General features: G+C 35.4%; 1 protein-coding gene across 1 annotated transcript in view; it reads right to left on the minus strand.

Annotated features, from left to right (window-relative positions):
- Positions 1–7954: 7954 nt before the first annotated feature.
- The window catches only part of NUP54 (nucleoporin 54), a 29175-nt gene continuing 13229 nt past the window's right edge, over positions 7955–23900 (minus strand). The window contains exons 5-12 of the mRNA XM_081304723.1: positions 22541–22728; positions 21594–21790; positions 20115–20169; positions 19645–19738; positions 17579–17686; positions 12455–12574; positions 12053–12163; positions 7955–9757 (exon numbers count right to left, since the gene is read on the minus strand). Of these exons, the coding sequence (XP_081160849.1) occupies positions 9629–9757; positions 12053–12163; positions 12455–12574; positions 17579–17686; positions 19645–19738; positions 20115–20169; positions 21594–21790; positions 22541–22728 (1002 nt within the window). The 3' untranslated portion in view covers positions 7955–9628. The remainder of the gene's footprint in view (positions 9758–12052; positions 12164–12454; positions 12575–17578; positions 17687–19644; positions 19739–20114; positions 20170–21593; positions 21791–22540; positions 22729–23900) is intronic.

The raw sequence follows: 23900 nt of genomic DNA on the forward strand, positions 1-23900 counted from the left end.
GTAGATATTATTTCTGTAGAATTGCCAGCTATTAAATTGTCCATCACTATTGTTAGTGATTTAACATAAATTTAATACCTGAATCAGTTTTAAAAGATATTCTCATCTCTTTGTAGGAAGACTTTGACAATCTCTTCATCCTCCCTTAGTACATATGAATATCATTGTCTTTATAAACACTGACAGTTTACAAAACATTTCAGTCTCTTAACTTGAATCTCATGTTAATCTAGGAAGGTTGACAGGGTAGTGAATATATCAAAAAAGGAAAAAAGAAGTTATATAGTACTGTGGCAGTTGAATAGTGACTAGTTTAGCAGTGGATATTGGTAGCCAAGCCAAGACTGGTTTATACTTTGTTGATGTTTTTTTTTTTTTTTTTCCTAGTACCAGGGATTGAACTCAGGAGTGCTCAACCACTGAGTCACATCTCCAGCCCTCTTTTTGAGACAGAATCCTGCTAAGTTGCTGAGGCTGGCTTTTGAACCAGCAATACTTCTAGGGCCTCCACCTCCAGAATTGCTAGGATTTGCACACTAGTGCATACCACTGTGCTCTGCCTTTGTCAGTGTTTCAAAACAGATTTAAGGTCACTTTCAAATCTGAACTAGGTGATAAGGATTCAGAATGAGTAATAAAAGGAATAAGGAATAAAAATAAAAAGGGCTAGAAATGAGACTCAGTAGTTAAGTACTCTTGGGTTCAATCCCCAGAACTGGAAGAGGAAAAATTATAGAGAGGGTAACTAGATTAGTGGCTGCCAGGGGTGGGATAGGAGGAGGCTGAACAGGGCAAACATTGGAGATTTTTTTCTGGACAGTGAAAATACTCTATATGACATGGCATTGATGGATACGTGATATGACACATTTGGCAAAATCCACAGAACTTTGCAACACAAAGATTTAAACCTCAATTACATAAATTGTAAACTCATTTAAGAGGCCTGGGATCCCAGGATGGAATGCAAAAGCCAACAGGAACCCAACTGTACAAGTTTAAAAAGCAGTGTGTGTGTGTGTGTGTGTGTGTGTGTGTGTGTGTGTGTGTGTTGGTGGGTATTGAACCCAGAGTCTTGTACAAGCTAAGTAGCCCTCATTCAAAATTAAAAGAACCACCTACTTCTGGTAAACTGACTTGTAGAATACAACTTAGTAGTCAGGCTAATGTGATTCTTCCTCCTACTCACCCAAAATTTAGAACTTAACATCTTAATGTGTTTAGGCTGCTATGATAATGCAATACTGTAGACTGGATAGTTTGTAACAGAAATTTATTTCTCAGTTTTGGAGGCTAGGAAGTCCAAGATCAAGGTGCTGGCAGATTTGCTTCCTGTAAGGGCCCTTTTTATTTCTTCTTTTTTTCATTGTTGGTTGTTCAAAACATTACATAGTTCTTGATATATCATATTTCACACTTTGATTCAAGTGGGTTATGAACTCCCATTTTTACCCCGTATACAGATTGCAGAATCACATCAGTTACACTTCCATTGATTTACATATTGACATACTCATGTCTGTTGTATTCTGCTGCCTTTCCTATCCTCTACTATCCCCCCTCCCATCCCCTCCCCTCTTCTCTCTCTACCCCCTCTACTGTAATTCATTTCTCCCCCTTGTATTATTTTTCCCTTTCCCCTCACTTCCTCTTGTACCTGAGGGTCTCCTTGCATTTCCATGCAATTTCCCTTCTCTCTCCCTTTCCCTCCCACCTCTCATCCTTGTTTAATGTTGGTCGTCTTCTCGTGCTCTTCTTCCCTAGTCTGTTCTTAGTTACTCTCCTTATATCAAAGAAGACATTTGGCATTTGTTTTTTAGGGATTGGCTAGCTTCACTTAGCATAATCTGCTCTAATGCCATCCATTTCCCTCCAAATTCTATGATTTTGTCATTTTTTAATGCAGAGTAATACTCCATTGTGTATAAATGCCACATTTTTTTTATCCATTCGTCTATTGAAGGGCATCTAGGTTGGTTCCACAGTCTTGCTATTGTGAATTGTGCTGCTATGAACATCGATGTAGCAGTGTCCCTGTAGCATGCTCTTTTTAGGTCTTTAGGGAATAGACCGAGAAGGGGAATAGCTGGGTCAAATGGTGGTTCCATTCCCAGCTTTCCCAGGAATCTCCATACTGCTTTCCAAATTGGCCACACCAATTTGCAGTCCCACCAACAATGTACAAGTGTACCCTTTTCCCCACATCCTGTCCAGCACTTGTTGTTGTTTGACTTCATAATGGCTGCCAATCTTACTGGAGTGAGATGGTATCTTAGGGTGGTTTTGATTTGCATTTCTCTGATTGCTAGAGATGGTGAGCATTTTTCCATGTACTTGTTGATTGATTGTATGTCCTCCTCTGAGAAGTGTCTGTTCAGGTCCTTGGCCCATTTGTTGATTGGGTTATTTGTTATCTTATTGTCTAATTTTTTGAGTTCTTTACATACTCTGGATATTAGGGCTCTATCTGAAGTGTGAGGAGTAAAGATTTGTTCCCATGATGTAGGCTCCCTATTTACCTCTCTTATTGTTTCTTTTGCTGAGAAAAAACTTTTTAGTTTGAGTAAGTCCCATTTGTTGATTCTAGATGTTAACTCTTGTGCTATGGGTGTCCTATTGAGGAATTTGGAGCCCGACCCCACAGTATGTAGGTCGTAGCCAACTTTTTCTTCTATCAGATGCCATGTCTCTGATTTGATATCAAGCTCCTTGATCCATTTTGAGTTAACTTTTGTGCATGGTGAGAGAAAGGGATTCAGTTTCATTTTGTTGCATATGGATTTCCAGTTTTCCCAGCACCATTTGTTGAAGATGCTATCCTTCCTCCATTGCATGCTTTTAGCCCCTTTTTCAAATATAAGAAAGTTGTAGTTTTGTGGGTTGGTTTCTGTGTCCTCTATTCTGTACCATTGGTCCACCGGCCTATTTTGGTACCAGTACCATGCTGTTTTTGTTACTATTGCTCTGTAGTATAGTTTGAAGCCTGGTATCACTATACCACCTGATTCACACTTCCTGCTTAGAATTGCTTTTGCTATTCTGGGTCTTTTATTTATTTTTCCATATGAATTTCATGATTGCTTTCTCTATTTCTACAAGAAATGTTGTTGGGATTTTGATTGGCATTGCATTAAACCTATAGAGAACTTTTGGTAATATTGCCATTTTGATGATGTTAGTTCTGCCTATCCATGAACAGGGTATATTTTTCCATCTTCTAAGATCTTCTTCTACTTCTCTCTTTAGGGTTCTGTAGTTTTCATTGTATAAATCTTTCACTTCTTTTGTTAGGTTAATTCCCAAGTATTTTATTGTTTTTGAGGATATTGTGAATGGAGTGTTTTTCCTCATTTCCGTTTCAGAAGTTTTGTTGCTGATATACAGAAATGCCTTTGATTTATGCGTGTTGATTTTATATCCTGCCACTTTGCTGAATTCATTTATTAGCTCTAATAGTTTCTTTGTTGACCCTTTTGGGTCTGCTAGGTATAGAATCATGTCATCTGCAAATAGTGATAATTTAAGTTCTTCTTTTCCAATTTTTATGCCTTTAATTTCTTTCGTCTGTCTAATTGCTCTGGCCAGTGTTTCGAGAACTATGTTGAACAGAAGTGGTGAGAGAGGGCATCCCTGTCTTGTTCCAGATTTTAGAGGGAATGCCTTCAATTTTTCTCCATTCAGAATGATGCTAGCCTGAGGCTTAGCATAGATTGCTTTTACAATGTCAAGGTAAGTTCCTGTTATCCCTAGTTTTTCTAATGTTTTGAACATAAAGGGATGCTGTACTTTGTCGAATGCTTTTTCTGCATCTATCGAGATGATCATATGGTTCTTATTTTTAAGTCTATTGATGTGGTGAATAACATTTATTGATTTCCGTATGTTGAACCAGCCTTGCATCCCAGGGATGAATCCTACTTGATCATGGTGCACAATTTTTTTGATATGTTTTTGTATCCGATTCGCCAGAATTTTATTGAGGATTTTTGCATCTAGGTTCATTAGAGATATTGGTCTGTAGTTTTCTTTCTTTGAAGTATCTTTGTCTGGTTTCGGAATCAGGGTGATGTTGGCCTCGTAGAATGAATTTGGAAGTTCTCCCTCTTTTTCTATTTCCTGAAATAGCTTGAAAAGTATTGGTATTAGTTCCTCTTTAAAGGTTTTGTAAAACTCTGCTGTATACCCATCCGGTCCTGGGCTTTTCTTAGATGGTAATCTTTTGATGGTTTCTTCTATTTCCTCAATTGATATTGGTCTGTTTAGGTTGTCTATATCCTCCTGTCTCAATCTGGGCAGATCATATGACTTAAGAAATTTATCGATGCCTTCACTATCTTCTATTTTATTGGAGTATAAGGATTCAAAATAATTTCTGATTATCTTCTGTATTTCTGAAGTGTCTGTTGTGATATTGCCTTTTTCATCCCGTATGCTAGTAATTTGAGTTCTCTCTCTTCTTCTCTTCGTTAGCATGGCTAAGGGTCTGTCGATTTTATTTATTTTTTCAAAGAACCAACTTTTAGTTTTGTCAATTTTTTCAATTGTTTCTTTTGTTTCGATTTCATTAATTTCAGCTGTGATTTTAATTATTTCTTGCCTTCTACTTCTTTTGCTGTTGTTTTGCTCTTCTTTTTCTAGGATTTTGAGATGAAGTATGAGATCATTTATTTGTTGGTTTTTTCTTTTTTTAAGGAATGAACTCCAAGCAATGAATTTTCCTCTTAGAACTGCTTTCAATGTGTCCCATAGATTCCGATATGTTGTGTCTGTGTTTTCATTTAACTCTAAGAAGTTTTTAATTTCCTCCTTGATGTCTTCTAAAACCCATTGATCATTCAGTAACCTATTGTTCATTCTCCAAGTGATGCATGATTTTTCCTTCTTTTATCGTTGATTTTCAGTTTCATTCCATTATGATCAGATAAGATGCATGGTATTATCTCTACTCCTTTATATTGTCTAAGAGTTGCCCTGTGACATAATATATGATCTATTTTTGAGAAGGATCCATGTGCTGCTGAGAAGAAAGTGTAACTGCTTGATGTTGGGTGGTATATTCTATATATGTCAATTAAGTCTAGGTTGTTAATTGTGTTATTGAGTTCTATAGTTTCCTTATTCAACTTTTGTTTGGAAGATCTGTCCAGTGGTGAGAGAGGTGTGTTGAAGTCTCCCATGATTATTGTATGGTGGTCTATTAGACTCTTGAACTTCAGAAGAGTTTGCTTGATGAACATAGCAGCACCGTTGTTTGGGGCATATATATTTATGATTGTTATGTCTTGTTGGTGTATGGTTCCCTTGAGCAGTATGTAGTGTCCCTCTTTATCCCTTTTGATTAACTTTGGCTTGAAATCTATTTTATTTGATATGAGTATGGACACTCCTGCTTGTTTCCGCAGTCCATATGAGTGATATGATTTTTCCCAACCTTTCACCTTCAGTCTATGTATATCTTTTCCTATCAAATGCATCTCCTGTAGGCAGCATATTGTTGGGTCTTGTTTTGTGATCCATTCAACTAGCCTGTGTCTCTTAATTGGTGAGTTTAAGCCATTAACATTTAGGGTTATTATTGAGATATGGTTTGTTCTTCCAGCCATATTTGTTTATTAGTGTTACTAAACCTGATTTGTTTTCCTCTTTGATTATTTTCCCCCATCTACTGTCCTACCTCCCACTGTTGGTTTTCATTGTTATTTTCCATTTCCTCTTCCTGTAATGTTTTGCCAAGGATTTTTTGAAGAGATGGTTTTCTAGCTGCAAATTCTTTTAACTTTTGTTTATCGTGGAAGGTTTTAATTTCATCTTTCATCCTGAAGCTTAATTTCGCCGGATACACGATTCTTGGTTGAAACCCATTTTCTTTCAGTGTTTGAAATATGTTATTCCAGGATCTTCTAGCTTTCAGAGTCTGTGTTGAAAGATCAGCTGTTATCCTGATTGGTTTACCCCTAAATGTAATCTGCTTCCTTTCTCTTGTAGGTTTTAAAATTCTCTCCTTATTCTGTATGTTGGGCATCTTCATTATAATGTGTCTAGGTGTGGATCTCTTATGATTTTGCACATTCGGTGTCCTGTAGGCTTCTAGGATTTGGGATTCTGTCTCATTATTCAAGTCTGGGAAGTTTTCTCGTATTATTTCATTGAATAGATTGTTTATTCCTTTGGTTTGGACCTCTATGCCTTTCTGTATCCCAATGACTCTTAAGTTTGGTCTCTTTATGTTATCCCATATTTCTTGGATGTTCTGCTCATGGTTTCTTAACAGTCTTGCTGAGCTGTCTGTTCTTTTCAAGTTGAAATACTTTGTCTTCATTGTCTGATGTTCTATCTTCTAAGTGTTCTACTCTGCTGGTAGTATTCTCAATTGAGTTTTTAAGTTGGTTTATTGCTTCCTGCATTTCTAGGATTTCTATTTGTTTGTTTTTTATTACCTCTATCTCCCTGTGTAATTGATCTTTTGCTTCTTGGATTTGTTTATGTAATTCATTGTCAAAGTGATCTTTCATTGTCTGATTTTGCTGTCTAATGTCTTCCTTGAGACTCCAGATCATCTGAAGCATGTATATCCTGAATTCTTTATCTGACATTCCATCTGTTGCAGCTATTACCTCTTCTAGAGTTGAGTTGACCTGCATTGCTTGTGGTCCTTTCTTTCCTTATCTTTTCATACTGCTCGCGTTTCTTTCTGCTTGGTGAAACTGTTGTTTTTTTGAAATTTTCCCTCTATTTATTTATATTGCTCTTGTATAGTTGAAAAATCTCCCTTGAAGGGCAGGTAGTGGCTGTGATCCTCCTCCAATTGGGGTGATCTGTCTACCACACTGGCGGGCCGCTAGGTCTGCTCTGCCGGTCGGTGGCAGGTCTGCCCACCCTGCGGGCGCGGGTGACAGCTCTGCTCTGCCCCAACTCCAATTGTGGTGACGTGAATACCACGCCGGTGGGTCGCTGGGCCTTTTCCAGGCACAGGCAGCGGCCCCGCTCAGCCTGTGTCCACCGCGACGTGTCCACCACGCTGGCAGGCCACTGGGCCTGTCCCGTCGGTGGGTCGCAGGTCTGCCTACCTTGTAGGCTCGGGCGGTGGCTCTGCTCGGCCGCTACTCCAAATGGGGTGACTTGACTACCACGCCATCGGGTTGCTGGTCCTGTTCCAGGCGTGGGCGGCTGCTCTCTTCGGCCCCAGCTGCAGTTGGGGTGACGTGATACCAAGCCGGCAGGCCACTTGGACTGTTCTGGGCGCAGGCGGCAGCTCCACTCAGCCCCTCTGGCCCCCACAGCACCCAGCAGGACCCGGACCGAGAAGCAGTTTCCACGGGATCCCCAGCCCTGGGCCAAAGCAGCTCCGGGAGCCTGACCCCGGCCGCTCAGAGCTCGGTGCATGCTCTGCTAGAGGCAGGCTCCAAGAAGTAGTCTCCGCGGGTTCCACAGCCCTGGACCAAAGCAGCTCCGGGAGCCAGAACCCGGCCGCTCTGAGCTGGGTGCACGCTCTTCTAGGAGCAGGCTCCAAGTATCAGTCTCCGTGGGTTCCCCAGCCCTGGGCCAAAGCAGCTCCGGGAGCCAGAACCCGGCCGCCCCGAGCTCAGTGCATGCTCTGCTAGGAGCAGGCTCCAAGAAGCAGTCTCCTCAGGTTCCCCCGCTGGACCTGTTCTGCTGGTGGGTCTCAGGTCTGCCTACCCTGCAGGCGCGTGGGTCAGCTCTGCCACTCCACAGGTTGCTGTGCCTGACCTGCCAGTGGGTCGCAGGTCCGTCTACCTTGCATGTGCGGGGGGAGGGGGTAGCTCCGCCCCTCAGCAGGCTGCTGGGCCTGATCTGCTGGTGGTCACAGTTCCGCCTACCTTGCAGGCACGGGGGGAGGGGGCAGGCCTGCTCCTCAGCAGGCCGCTGGACCTGTTCTGCTGGTGGGTCGCAGGTCTGTCTACCTTGCAGGTGCGGGGGGGGGGGGGAGCGGCTCCGCCCCTCAGCAGGCTGCTGGGCCTGATCTGCCTCCCTTTTTATTTCTTGCAGAAGAGCCGTCTTCTTGCTGGGTCTCACATAGCAGAATGCTCGAACAGGAGAGGTAGGACACTAATTCCATTGATTGAAGACTACCCTCCTGACCTGATCACCTCCCAGAGACCCCACATTCAAGGACTATCATACTGGGTATTAGAATTTAATTATGAACTTTACGGAAACAGATTTAGTCCACAGCACTCGGTTATCATTTAATAGGAACACACCTGTAGTACTACATGTGCCCTATGCATATGTTCCCAGTGGGGCCTAGGATGACTGGCTTGTCTTTAAAAGGCAGACCCTGACTTCTATCTAGTTGTATTTATCTTGTGGAACCAAGAACCTAATAGTGCCAGAACATGAAAATGAGCACGGCATACATGGTTAGTCATGTGCCCACTAGATTATGTGGCTCAGTGAATATAACAAATTTTGCATGCCCTAAACTGTCAAAATTGACTATAGCAGTTAACTTGGAAAGAACAATCAGTTTAAAAGTTCCTAGTCGTCTTATGCAACTCCTAGTCTGCAGTACTAACAGAGAAATTCCTTCAGTGAGGTCTCATTCTGGATATACATGCATCCTATCTCTCACCTTCCCCATAAATACAATAGGAAGACTTATGAGATAATTTCTTGTAACACCTCTTAATATAAGCCAAAGCATCACATAGTAATGTAAAGTTATAGCATTTTAAGAGGTGACCAACAATATGCAGCCCAGGTATTTATAGACTGCAGTCAGAAATTTTAAAAAAAAATTGGGTTGTTAAAGAAACATTATGTTGTCTAACTCAGATTATCTGTTTTCACATTATAATGCTATCACAGGGAATTCTTATCCTAGATGATATCTTAAGACTAAAACTCCTGGATTGATTATAATTATGAATTTGGGATTTGAGTGGACATTAATGGTCTTTCCCCAAAAGCCAAATAAAGAAAACACAGACAGAATTATCTAAAATTACAAATAAAGAATTTATTTAAAAGTTTTCATCTCTTTTAGAAATAAAAAGATTTAAAAAACAAAAAGTTTGCAAAAATGGTAATTGTGTTATACCCTAATTGCTTAGGTGTGTTCTGTAAATTCCAAACAAGTAAAGTAATATAAAAATATATTTTTAAATCTTTATAGAACAAAAAAGAAAACCACATTAACCATTAAATACTTTTGGATTTTTCTCTACTCCTCCCACAGATGAATTCACAAATATAAAAACTGATGTACATTTACTCTCTGAAGTACAAATATCCAACAGCTCAGTAATTATGTGCAAAGTAGACATATATTTACTTGCTATGGAAAGCTGAATGAAGAATAATCATTAAACACTGATTATAGTTAAGAAAATGCTGTTGTGGAAATGTAAAATAATACATATACTTTTGGTTATTATGTACTTCTCTTTTTAAAGTAAATATAGCTTTTAGAGGTAAATCTTTTGAAGGTTATCTTTAAAGAGTTGTGAGGTGGCTATTTTATTTCAGATTTGTCGGTAAAACCCAAGCCAGGAGAGGATCATTTTCTTTTTTTTCCATGTGGTCAGTTTCATTCTCTTAAGGAAGGCCTGATGAAGTAAGTTGAGAGGATGTATTTCACCAACCACCAACACAAGTTTGTGAACTGTCAACTAAAGACACCACCTCTGACATGGATGGCTTCATTCAATCCATGTTCTACCAATTTAATGTCTTCTAGATCATCTTTTATGATGCTAATCAAGTGACTAAGGCCTTCCTGTTGTTGTTTCAAATGCTAGAATAAAATAGAACATATTAATGTATTATTCTGCTAAATTGCAAGCTACTCATAAGAAATTTTAGTATTGTACTAGCAATAATACAGTACGTAGTAACTGCTCTAAATAAAACAGGCAAGCATAAACATTTTTACATCTTTTTCTAATAAAACTTTTACATAACCCACAGTAAAGTATACTCTCAAGAAAGATAAAATATGAGCAGCATCTTTAACAGATATGTTTTTAAATTAAAAACAAAAGTATGATATTAAAACAAAATTAAGTTAAAGGTACTTAAATACAGATGAATACAGATGGCTAGAAAAGTAAACATTTTAAAAACAATTTTCATGTTTTGAAGTACAAATGATGGTAAGGGTGATGATGAATATAGTTGATAACATTTTAGGAGTCCTTCCCATATACTAACATATTGTTTAATAGCCTCACTGAAATTAACTTGCTTATTCATTTAAAATCCTTGAGCACCCTTTGGAGTATCAGGGTCATTTTTACTTTAAAGACGTAGGTAAGTCATTTGCCCAAGGCAATAAAGTAGAGGGCAAGTTGTGGTTCAATTCCAAAACATTTTAGAAAGATGGCTGTTTATATGATTTCCAATATTATTGCATGTACAGACTCTTTAATATGGCTCTGTACTATAATGTGCTAATAGTCACCTCACAACTCTTTAAAGATAACCTTCAAAAGATTTACCCCTTAAAGCTATATTTACTTTAAAAAGAGAAGCACATAATAATCAAAAGTATATGTATTATTTTACATTTCCACAAAGCACTAGATTTGCTTTGTTAATGACATAACTATCTAAAATCCTCAAGCTCATGCCAGTACACCTAGTGTTTCACCAAGTTACCATCTTTTATACAAACAACAAATACATATGTGTATACATACACACATAAATATATACATAATATATATATACATACACACATACATATAGGTACTTATGTGTGTGTGTGTGTGTGTGTGTGTGTGGATATATATATAATATATCATTGTTGCTGCTGCTATTGCTAGGGACTGATTCCAGAAACACTCTTCAACACTGAGTTACACCCCCGTCCTTTTTTTATTTTTAAATTTATTTTGAGACAGGGTCTTGCTAAATTGCTAAAGCTGGCCTCAACCCTATGATCCTTTCTGCCTTAGCCTCCCAAGTTGCTGGGATTATAAGCATGAGACACTATACCTCGTTTAATATTTTATTTATGCACAATCAATATTTAAATAGCTTTCATTAAATAAATTTGTATGAAAATAAGCTATAGTAAAAAAATCTATTTTTCATTTAAAGTGAGCCTTAGACACATGGTTGAAGATTCTGGCTACCCCAACCTCTGCATAGGTCCCTTAACTCTATATACTTGTATGTGGCATACAGATTGGGAAGGTATGATCTCCAATAGTTACTCTTCAATTTAACATGCACACTCATCTCCCTATGACCTTGGTAAAATGCAAGCTGAGTAGATTTAGAATAAAGACTGAGATTTTGCATTTCTAATGATCTTCCAGATGCTGCTGCCACCTACACTTTTGAGTAGTAAGGTCTAGGTAACTTCAGGGCTTCTATTACCTCTAAATTCACCCTTTATATGCTCAGAGGAGATGGTGATGGGCATGATTCACTTATTTTTTATTGTGGTAAAATAGAAAATAAAATTTATCATTTGAACTGTTAAGCCCAAATCAGGGGTATTAAGTACATTGACACTGTTGGGCAGTAATCACCACCATCTATCTCTAGAACTTTTCATCTTCCCAAACTGAAATTCTGTGCCAATTAAATAGTACTCTCCATTCCCCCCTCTTCTCATCCCCTGGCAACCACCATTATTCTCTATTAACTGGACTATTTTAGGTACCTCATGTAAGTGGAGTCATACAAAATTAGTCCTTTTATGGCTGGCTTATGTCACTTAGGATAACATCTTCAAGGTCTATCAATGTTATGGCATGTGTAAGAATTTTCTTCTTCTTAGGAAGAAATAGCACATTGTGTGTGTATATATATGGATATATATCTGTTCAAATACCTGCTTTCAATTTCCTTGGGTCATTTAGAGTGGAACTGCCAGATCACCTAGTAACTCTGTTTATAACATTTTGAGGCCCTACCACACTGTTTTCCATAGGCTCCACTTTCCTTAACAGTTCAAAGGTTCCAACTTCTCCACATCACTGCAAACACATTATTATTATTTTTGGATAATAGCCATCCTAATGCATGTGAAGTGGTAAGCTGACACTTTTTAAAAAGTACATCTTTGTACAACACTTACCTGCTTAATTTCTCGCAATAGATCTGCATCTATATAATATCTTTCTTCAGATTTGACTGCTCCAAAATGATTTTGCATTCTGATTTGGGACATCAGTTCATTTAGTCGGCCCTAAGAGTAAGAATGGGTCAAAATACAACTAACTGCTAACAACAGCAACCATTTCAAAAAGAAGACCTTTTGAAAGGAGAGTTTCAAAATTATCAATTAAAAATTTCCAATTCTTGCTCTGTACATTATTTGAAGCACTAACACAAGCCAAAAATCATGACTAAGTTCAATTTAGAGTTTTTTAATTAAAGAATGTTAAAAAAATGCAAAGTTATTGTTTGAAAACTACTCAAAACTTGTCTGCAAATCCATCTGAAATAAATTCTAGCTTTATGTTGTAGAAATGCTTACTTTGAACTGAGTAGGTGCATTCAGTTCACACTGAATTGTATCTAGCTGAACCCGCAGTTGCTCTTCATCAGCTTGGATGGCATAACCACTTTTCCTTTGAATTTCCTGTTTGATTAGGACCTATTAAAAAGAAATCATCAATACTAACAGAACTTTTTTCAGTTATGCAAGTAATTTTACTAGCTGTTGACAGAAATTAGCTGAAAACTAACAATAAAGCTGGGCTTAACAGTTCAAGAGCTGACTCACATTTCTGTGGTACTACGTAGAAGTATCACTTAAGTGCTGGTAGAAGGAGTACAACAGTTCTTTTAAACCTATGGTTTTTATACTTTTTTTCTTTTTGTAAAACACTTGTTTTAAAAATTTATATATGACAGCGGAATGCATTATAATTCTTACAGAGGACAATTTTTTATCTCTCTGTTTGTATACAAAGTGTATTCACACCAATTGTGTCTTCATACCTGTACTTTGGATAATAATGATCAACACATTCTACCATTATTAATAACTCCATACCCCCCCTCCCACCCCTCTGCCCTATCTAGAGTTTGTCTATTCCTCCAAGGCTCCCTCTCTCCCTACCTCACTATGAATCAGCCTCCTTATATCAAAACATTCAGCATTTGTTTTTTTGGGATTGGCTAACTTCACTTAGCATTATCTTCTCTAACTCCATCTATTTACCTGCAAATACCATGATTTCATTCTTTTTTATTGCTGAATAATATTCAATTGTATATACATGCCATATTTTTTAATCCATTCATCTGTTGAAGGGCATCTAGGTTGGTTCCAAGAGTTTAACTATTATGAATTGTGCTGCTATAAACACTGATGTGGCTGTGTCCCTGTAGTATGCTGTTTTTAAGTCCTTTGGGTATAGACCAAGGCGAGGGATAGCTGGGTCAAATGGTGGTTCCATTCCCAATTTTCAAGAAATCTCCATACTTCTTTCCATATTGGCTGTACCAATTTGCAGTCCCACCAGCAGTGTATGAGTGTACCTTTTTCGCCACATCCTCACCAACACTTATTATTGTCTGTCTTCATAATAGCTGCCATTCTGACTGGAGTGAAATAAAATCTTAAGAGTGGTTTTGATATGCATTTCACTAATTGCTAGTGATGATGAACATTTTTTCATACATTTGGTGATTGACTGTATATCATCTTCTGAGAAGTGTCTGTTCAGGTCCTTGGCCCATTTATTGATTGGGTTATTTATTTTTTTGGTGCTTAGATTTTTGAGTTCTTTATATACCCTAGAGATTAGTGCTCTGTTGGATGTGTGAGGGGTAAAGATTTGCCCCCAAGATGTAGGCTCTCTATGCACCTCACAGTTTTACACCTTTATAGCCTTTCAGAATCAAGTGTTCTTTATATAAAAATGTGAGCTTATAATAATTTTAAGTTTTTAAAAATTTTATTGGACTTCTGCTTCAGATTTAAAAAGCAGTATTTGCCTGTCTAGAAACCATACAAGAATTTTGGCAAATTTTCTCTCATTCTCTCAAGAGAAACAGCCCTGACTAAAGTTCATTCCCCTATACTTTCGTTCACACATACAAAACATACATGCACAAACATGTATCTAAAATACAACTATACTGTTTGTTATTCTGTGTCGTGCTTCTTTCTTTAAGCGAACTTAATAGTACATCGGGAATAAGTGCTGAGACCACTAAAGGCAGACTTGCTCTGCTCTTACTCCCAATCCCAAGATACACAGTGTCAAAACTGCAAGTTCCTTCAAACTTTCATCCATACTCCTAATCCTTTTTTCCCCCACAAAGTTAACTCAATTATAATCATACTAAAATCCTTAAGAGGTGTGGCTCTAATTTGTTATTTTTAACAGCTTCATGCCTTTTCATGAGTAATAACCAATAATCAATCATTATTATCTTGATAGGCACATATTTATTTCTAGTTATGATTCTATGACCAATGCTTTACTACATATAAAGATCTTTGTAGACCCCCAAGAATGAGATTGCTGGGCTTAAAAGTATGTTTTCAGTTATAATAGAAGCTGCTAAGATGGCTTTCTCCAAAAATTCTAACAGTGTAGATTCACAAACTACTTGTCAGAGTTATCGTTACCCCACATTCCTGCCAGCCACTGGTAGTGGTGGTTAAAATTTTCTGATCTGATGAATATAAAAATTTTTTTCTTTAATTTGCAAATCCCTGACTTCTAGTAAGCCAGAGGAGCATCTCTGGTTAAGAAGTAACTTTGTATTTGTTTTTCTGTGACATGCCTTTACAAATATTTTGCCCACATTTCAATTAGGTTTTCTTGTCAAATTATAGAATCTCTTTTGTATAATACATATATTAACACTAAAGATAAAATAAATGCTTTTTGCAAAATTTCCACAACTACTGACACATGGCTTCTGGTATATTTTGCCATAATGTTTTCTAATTCTTATGTAGTATCCGTTTTACAGTTTTTGACCAAGTGTCTCTCTAATCCCTGAAGTTGTACATGCAGCCTCAGGAGTTTTTTTTAAGAGTTGTGTCTTTAATCTACTTTTGTATATAGTATGATGCAGTGGTCTACATTTTATTTTCTCACAGTTATTATAGCATTGTTTACTAAACAATCTCACTAAATTGAACTACCACTTCTGTCATATGTCAAGCATACAGATATACTTGCATCTTCTTAGATTTCTGATTCTCTTCCAGATCTTTATGTCTAATCCTATTGTCAATTTAACATTGATTTGACCACAAAGAGTTTTTTTTTTTTTAAGAGAGAGAGAGGAGAGAGAGAGAGAGAGAATTTTTTTTAATATTTATTTTTCAGTTTTCAGTGGACACAACATCTTTATTTTATTTTTATGTGCTGCTGAGGATCGAACCCAGCACCCTGCGCATGCCAGGCGAGTGCGTTACCGCTTAAGCCACATCCCCAGCCTGACCACAAGAGTTTTATTAAAGTAGGTTCTTAAACCTTACTTATAAAGGAAGGTCCTCTTCATTTTTTCTTTTATATTGTCCTAGAAGCTAGCTTCAAACACTTATCCTTCTTTATTTAAAAAAAAAAAAAACAAACATTTTAATCAATTTTTTAAAATATTTAATTCCTTTTTAAACTTTATGAAGTCTTTTCATCTAAAAATATGGTTTTATCTATTTGTAAAGACCTCAAATTATGTACTTTCCCCATAAATTTATTCCTAAGTATTTTATAGTTTTGTCATCATAACAAATGTTGTATTTTCCTGTTTTCATGATGATATAAGAAAAGCTAATTTTTACACTTTATATCTAGCCAGATTACACTAATTCTATGATAAATTGTCCTGAGTTTTCTAAATAATGTCATCAGCAAACTGATTGTTTGATCTCCTGTCCAGTATTGATATTTATTTTATTGCTTATTATATTTTTGAAAACCTCCATGATAACATGATTAATAATGATAAGATTGGGTATCTCAGGGTCTAGGTTCTGAATATCCATTTTTATGTTTTGCCTTTTGAAATATTTGCTATTTTTGGATATAGTCTATTATATATTTTCCTTTAATGTGTTAGAACACTGTTATATTGAAAGATTGTCATTTCTTAATTTAGAATTTCTGGGGTTTTCTGGTCCCAATTCACTGAGGTATAATCCACATACAACAAAATTCACCCACTTAGGTGTAGAGTTCTATAGGTCTCTAGTTAATTTTGACAAATATATACAGTCATGTAACCACCACCAAAATTATGATGACCTGAGTCTGATCACTAGCATTGCAGAGCCTCCCACCTGCCACAAAAAAGCATGAGAGAATGAAAAGAAAAAAAAGATACCCCAAAAGTACAAGAAGTTTAAAGTAAGTTATAAATCTGATAAAGGAATTCCATCATTATTTTTTTTATCCCTCTAGAAGCTAGTTTCAAACACTTATCCTTCTTTATTAAAAAACAACAACAACAACAATAAACAAACAAAAAAACTTGCAAAAAATAAATAAATAAAAAAGGTGTTTGGAGTATAGCTAAATGGTAAAATTCATGCTTAGTATGTATAAGGCCCTAGGGTAATCCCCCATATAACCCACAAAAGTATGTATAAACTATTTCCATCATCCCCCAAAGTTCTTATCTCCAGCCTCTAGCAGCACTGTCCCATTTTTGCATAATGTCATATAAATGAAATCATGCCTTATATAGCCAGTAAGTCTTTTTTTCACTAAACATAATTTGCATTTTTTATTAGAAATATCTGTTCATAGATTTTTTTTAAGGTGCTAAAAATAGAGATGTAAAATGCTACAGCTGCTTTGAAAAACAGTTTGGCAATTTCACAAACAATTAAATGCAGTATTAACCATATGACCCAGAAATTTCACTCCTAGATTTATACCCAAGAAAATGGAAGCATACATCTAATAAAATGTACACAAATATTAATAACATTATTCACAATAGCCAAAAGGTGAAAACAACCAAAGTGTACATCAAATGATGAGTGAATAAAAATGCAGAACATTCATATGATGAAGTATTACTCAGCAATAAAAGAAAATTAAGTACTTTAACATGCTACAACATGAGTTTATTTTCTTTCATTTGATTTTTAGACATGAAGTTTTTTTTTTTTTTTAAGCCTATACATTTTCCTCTTGAGGACATTTTTTGCTGCATCCCACTGATTCTGGTATGTAATATTTGTTTTCATGATAGTTTATAATTTCAGGGTGGTTTTTTTGTTGTTGTTGTTGTTGTTCATTTTTAATTTTCTCTTGTTAATTTGTAAGTTCTGTTGTTTTTTTCAACCATTAGTGGTTACACTCCCTTTTCTGGCATTCAAAAATAAAAAGTATTTTCTACTTTATGAAGACTAGATATCAGTGATTTCATATATGCTTTCCTCATACTAAAATGCTTTATTTCTTCCTGGTTTTCCTTTACTCTGTTACTAAGATGTGAACTTTAAGAGTTTTACTCTCCTTATCCAACCCTGTAAGACTTCTCCTCCAATGTCTAGGTTTTACTAAGTTTGGTACTTACAGATTGGATCATTATTTCTTCTGAGTCTCTTTTTTCCTATATTCAGCACGTAATTCACATGTATCATCTTGTAAATGTTGGGGGAAAAATTCCAAATTACTACCTGTAAGGTTCTATGGGAAAGATCCATGAGTTTCCTCTTGTATTGTGCAATTTTGGCCATAGTTGTAGTTTGATTCTTTTGTAGCTCACTAATATCTTCAGATATAATCTGTGGGGAAAAAATGCCTTTTATATAAGTCAGGTATGGGTATTACAATTATTTATCAGGTATGCCTATATGCAAAGCCTAAATCTGAAATAAACTTGAAATTTATCTCTCAAAATATAAAATTCTTTCCCTTTAATTATGCATTTGCAGTTTTTCCTTCTTATGTATCTAAAAATCTTAAGTTACTATTAAAAGAATTCTTCAGAGCACTAGGATATTTGGGCATTGCATAGTAAAAAGGGGCAGAGGGTAGGGGTAGGCTTAATCACCTCACTCTATTGCCATAAAATATAGTATAGCCCAATACAACTGTTTACAGAATATTTGGAGTAATCAGATTGGAGAGGAAAAGAAATATGAATTCTACAACTGAATACATTTTTATGACACTGGATCTTTAATTTATTCTTTGCTGGCTTAAATTCCTACTTTCTGCCTTACAAAATCTTAACAAACTAGGTTAAAAATCTCTCCATGTTACTAAAGCATTCCAACTGGATTTAATCCCATAACTGTACCATCATAATGAATCATTCTATGTCACTGGCTAACATAGACATAGGAAAGAGGATAAGAAGATTGTATAACATATTTTAACAAGTCCATCTGTGCATATCACCTTTGAAGGAAATAAATGCCAGGCCATTATAAAGAGACAAAACTAGGTGACCATGTTACCATCTGCAGTATTTATTGACCATCCAGGAATTAACCAAAAGGAGCATGCAAGATTTTTAAAAAGAATTAATTATATTAAAATAATTATGAAGGACATAAAAGACATCAGTGATTAAAGAGACAAATTATATTCATGTATGGAGTGATTTAGCATTAGGATTCAATTCTTTACTAATTAGTCTTTACATTTAATGCAATTTCAAAATTCTGGCATTTTGAAAAACTGATTCCAGTATCTTTATGAAAAAATAAAGGTCCATAGAGAGCCAAGAAAACCCTGAGAAGAACAAAAACTGGAAATTCAATCTACTAGCTTTTAGTACGTGTTGCAAAGCCACAAAAGTAAAAAACTCTTGTGAGAACAGACCAACTGGACCCTGAAACATAATATATCTAGAATTAGATCATATACATATATACATATAATAATTCAAATTCTTAGTTAAATGGGGTAAATCAAATTTTTTATGGATATTTGAAAAATAGACCCACCATTCAGAAAAAAAGTTCAAGTCACATAACATGTAAAGAGGTGAACTCCACTGAGGGCAAAAGAGGCAAATGTGAAAGATTAAACTCTAAATGTTAGAAAAAAATGTAGGTGACTCTTAGATCCTAGGGTAAAGAATGGTTTAAAAAATTTCTAAGGACAAAAAAGGAAAATCAAAAACACCCCAATTTAATTACAATAAAATTAAGGATTTCTATTCCACAAAGGACATCAAAGCAGAGATAACAGATGAAAAACTAGAAATTACTTGTAATATTAAGATGTATGGGCTGGGCATGGTGGCACACAACTGTAATCCCAGCAGCTGGGGAGGTTGAGGCAGGAGGATCACGAGTTCAAAGCCAGCCTCAGCAATGGCGCTAAGCAACTCAGTGAGACCCTGTCTCTAAATAAAATAAAAAATAGGGCTGGGGATGTGGCTCAGTGGTCTACTGCCCCTGAGTTCAATCCCCGAAAAACCTCCAACACTTGGAAATGAAAAATATTTTTAAATAATTCACTAATCAAAAACAATCAATATTCTCAAAGGAAATTAGAAAATATTTTGAGTACCAAAAAAGAAAATCAATATTTTTGAAATATATCAAATCATATTTATATTGTATTAAGAACCCTATTATAAAGAAGGTAGTTGTATAAAGCTATAATTGTTAATGTGCAGTATACTGGTTCCCCATAAGAGAAAAATGGCACCCATGATAAAATAATTAAATGTCTCTAGTCCCTCTACATACTACCAGAACCAGAGAATAAAAAGCTAGTTGCTTACATCTAATCTGGTCTGATGCTGCTTAGTCATCTGATCTTGAACCTTCAATCTTCGAAGCAGCTCTTTGAAACCCACCATTGGTACAGGAATTAACCTGAAGAAATGCAAGTAGTCAATTATCTGATCTTAAGTCTGTTACTACAAAATATATAAGATTTTCATAGTAATATATAATTTTACATCAAATTTCTAGATGGATCAATATGAAATCAAGTGTTCCTCCCTATTTTACAAATGAGGAAATAATGAGGAAATATAGTTGTCAAAAATTATAATGAAACTCAATGTTAATTGGGGAAACAGCAGATTTCTTCATCTCTAGTAGTTTTCACCACACTATGGGTCTCCCCAAACATTTTTTTTTTAAAGCAATGAAAATAGACTCCTCAAATGTTAGAAATACAATTAAGAGCTTAGCTTACATCTGTTTGCTTCCATAGTAGTAAATATTAGCTTGAAGATATACTTACTTTTCAGAATCAGGGTTATCCACCTTGGCTTGTTCCCAAATAATAGGATCAACACCTACCACAAAGAAAAAATATTTTTTAAACACTTTTCTGTGTTTAAAATATGTGTATGGGAAAGATTTTCCCCAAAGACAGACTCAGAAGTTATAATGAAAAATGATTGTCAAATATGATCATTCTAAAAGTAGAAAGTTTTATAGGACAAAGCTAAAACAAAAAATACAGGTTGAAAGGAAATATCTAAAACCTACAGAATAATAGATTAACCTTCAGAATACAGTTAAGAGCTCCTATAATGACAGAGACAGACCCTAATAGAAAATGGACCAAGGACATAAATAGGTAATTCACAAAAAATGCAAATATTTAGCTAATTCAACTTTGCTAGTAATCAGGAAAATGCAGATTAAAATAAATATTAATTTTTAAATTAATTTATTGCCATCTGTAGCAAAACAGCAGCAGCAAAAAATATTGCTGTTAAGAATTCCAATGGAGCCAGGTGTGGTGGCGCATGCCTACAATCCCAGAGGCTCGAAGTCTGAGAAAGAAGGATCGCAGGTTGAAAGCCAGCCTCAGCAACTCAGTGCGAAGCAACTCAGTGAGACCCTGTCTCTAAATAAAATACAAAATCAGGCTGGGGATGTAGCTGAGTGGTCGAATGTCCCTGAATTCAATCCCCAGTAGCCCCCCAAAAAACAAGAAATTTAAATGGTGGGGTTTTTTTAGAGGGCAATTTGGCAATATGAAATGTATATATCTAACATATATAATATTGACTCCAATTTCATTTCCAGAGATCCATTCTAAAAAAGTACATACCCATGTACTCTAGACATATCTACAAGGAAACAGTTTATAAAACTGAAAACTCAGAAACAACACGCGAATTAAACAGCAACACATATGTGTAAAATACTATGTAGGTGTTTAAATAGAATAAAATTTACCTTCATGTACTGACATGAAAAGTACTAAGGAAGACTGTAGGTGAAAAGGCAAGCTACAGCAAATGTACAGTGCAAAGTACTTTTTTTAAAGAAACTACAAGTACGTATGCTTACATTTAAAATCACAGATAAAGAATTAATAGTTACTTCTAGGGAAGGGAAATAAAGGAGAACTAGTCAACATAGTTAGGCCATCTAGAATTTCTTACGGTGGAAAAAAATTCAGGTTTTATTTGAATATTCAGCTTAAGAGATAAGCTATAGGAAATCAAAATAATATGAGGGTAGATGAATTATGTATTCTTTTTCTTTAGTTGATAATTTCTCAATATTTCTAACAAATATATTAGCTATATAATAAAAAGTTACATGAATGAATGAATGCAAATATTCAAAACGATCTCACAAATAAGTAGACATGTGATAAGCTCATACTGATTAACATTAATAACCAACCAACATCTCCTAAAAGGGGAACACTTATTTCTAAATCTTTCATTTTTTCAATTGTATAACTCTAGAAACATACCAGCAGGAGGATTCTGTAAAATCTGTTTAATCTGTGCAGGAGATAGTTCTGTTCTAGTCATAGAAAGTGTTACACCAAGTTGCTGCAATTGTGTTTTTATATTAGCTTGTTCAAAATGTGCATATAATGTTGTAGCTGGAACTCTTCTTGATGTACCATTTGGAGAACGTTCAAAAACATAAATGACAACTTCTGTCCTGTAGGGAAAAAACCCAACTTATAAAATATTGAGTACATATAACCCACAGCCACAAATATCAATACAACGTATGATTTTAGAAGGGTGCTAGATGAATTCAGAATTTTTTTCCCCCTCAAATCTTGGAGAATAAGCCCTCAAATTCAGTCGTCAACCAATTTAAATGATAAAAGTTAAAATGCAGGTCAACAAGATCAAATTTGTGAAAAGGTTTGGTCAGCTGCGAAGTCCTACATAAATGTTATCTGATATTTTTTCCAGAACTAAGAAATACTTTGAAGATTCTGCTGAAACTTATGGGTTACTTTTCTGCATTACTGATAGCAAGAAGTAAAATTCAACCTTAAAATCCTAAAGTAAAATGCCTTGCCACTAAGACTAAAAATCATATGAGGACAAGGGAAGTAATCACAATTAGTCATGAATGAACATGAATGGTAATAAGTTAATTAAGCCTTCTAGTAATATCATGTGGCATTCAGTTTGTATAACTGTGATAAAATATTTCCTCCTGGTCTTGAATGAAAATCTATGAAATTATTAGCATCTAATAAGAAATCCAAAATTTAAAAAAAAAAAAAAAAAGCTTTTAAACAAACATTTCTACAAATACTAAATAACCACCAGCTGGGAAATAACATTCTGTTCTAAGATATAATCTGTCTTTCAACAACAACAAAAAAACTCTGCTGACTACTCTCTGGACCACGGCACACAAAAATAAATAGTATATTTTATATATACTTACTGATCATCTGGCAATGTTTTAATACCCTCTACATTTACAGTTAAGGTCTGGTTTCCTCCCAAAATTTTGTGCAGTGATTCTACCAACTGCTGTTGTTGGCTTCGAATATCTGTTTCCTTTTTGTTGAAAACTAAAACCACTAGCCCATCTTCATCTTTATTATTGGGCATACAACTATAACCTACTGCCTGCGAAATGACAAAATAAATAATATAAAAATATGTACATATCTTAAGTCAAGTGTTTAATATTAATAGCTTAATAGCTGCTACAATGAGACAAAACAGCTTAATGTTTGGTTATGAAGAATACATTATTTTGTACCCAAAGAAGTCACACAATTATAACTATATTACCCAAGAATAATATAAATAGGGTGAAATTAAAATCTGCTCCTTAAAATAGTAACTGAAGAGCTTTTACTCAGAAAAAAGTTTGATATTCATTATTGTTGAATATTTAGAACCAATCAAACTACTTTGCATGTCATTATAAACATTAATGCAAAAATCACAGGCCAACTGAATTAATTTCACAATATACCTGATTCATAGAATCTTAAAGTTCTAGATAAGGAAATGATTTACAAATAAATACTTTTAATGCACAATAATGAAACTGTCAGGTTAAAATCACTAAAAAAATGTCTATCATTTTATGGTTTCATATAACAAAACTTTTATTAAACATGTTAGTTTTGGGTGTTTTTTTTTTTTTTTTGGTAGTTGTAAATGGACAGAATGCCTTTATTTATTTATTTATTTATTTTGTATTCAATGCTAAGGATTGAACCCAGTGCCTCACATGTGCTAGGCAAGCACTCTACCACTGAACCATTACCCAGACCCAGGCTAAAATATTGCTCTTTATCTTGTTATCAAGTATACTTCAAATTTTGAAAAAAGAAAAAGTTTAAATCATTATATTCGACTTATATCTACTATTGCATTTCTTATCACTAAACAAAAGGATTAAAATTTCAACTAATTTACTCAAAAAATATATAGGTTGAGTAATTGAAATCCAAAGTGCTTCAAATTCTGAAATTGTTTTGATATGATGGCTCAGGGGAAACTTTCACACCTGCTCTCATGTAATGGGTTGCAGTCAAAACAGCAACGTGCTTCAGGTTGTGCATAAAACTATATAATACATATATGAATTTCACGTTTAGATTGGGTCCTATCCCCAAGGTGAGTCTCATTATGCATATGCAAATATTCTTATTCAGAAGTGCAATCTGAAATGCCTTTGATCCCAAATGTGTACTTTTTTGTTAGAGTGATGAGACTAAGATATGTACTCTAACAAATACAGGCTGACCACTTTTTGTTTCACTCTGTTCAAGCATCTGATCCTC

This window comes from Spermophilus citellus (genome assembly GCF_964194105.1).
Source record: "Spermophilus citellus genome assembly, chromosome: 8".
Lineage (NCBI taxonomy): Eukaryota > Metazoa > Chordata > Mammalia > Rodentia > Sciuridae > Spermophilus > Spermophilus citellus.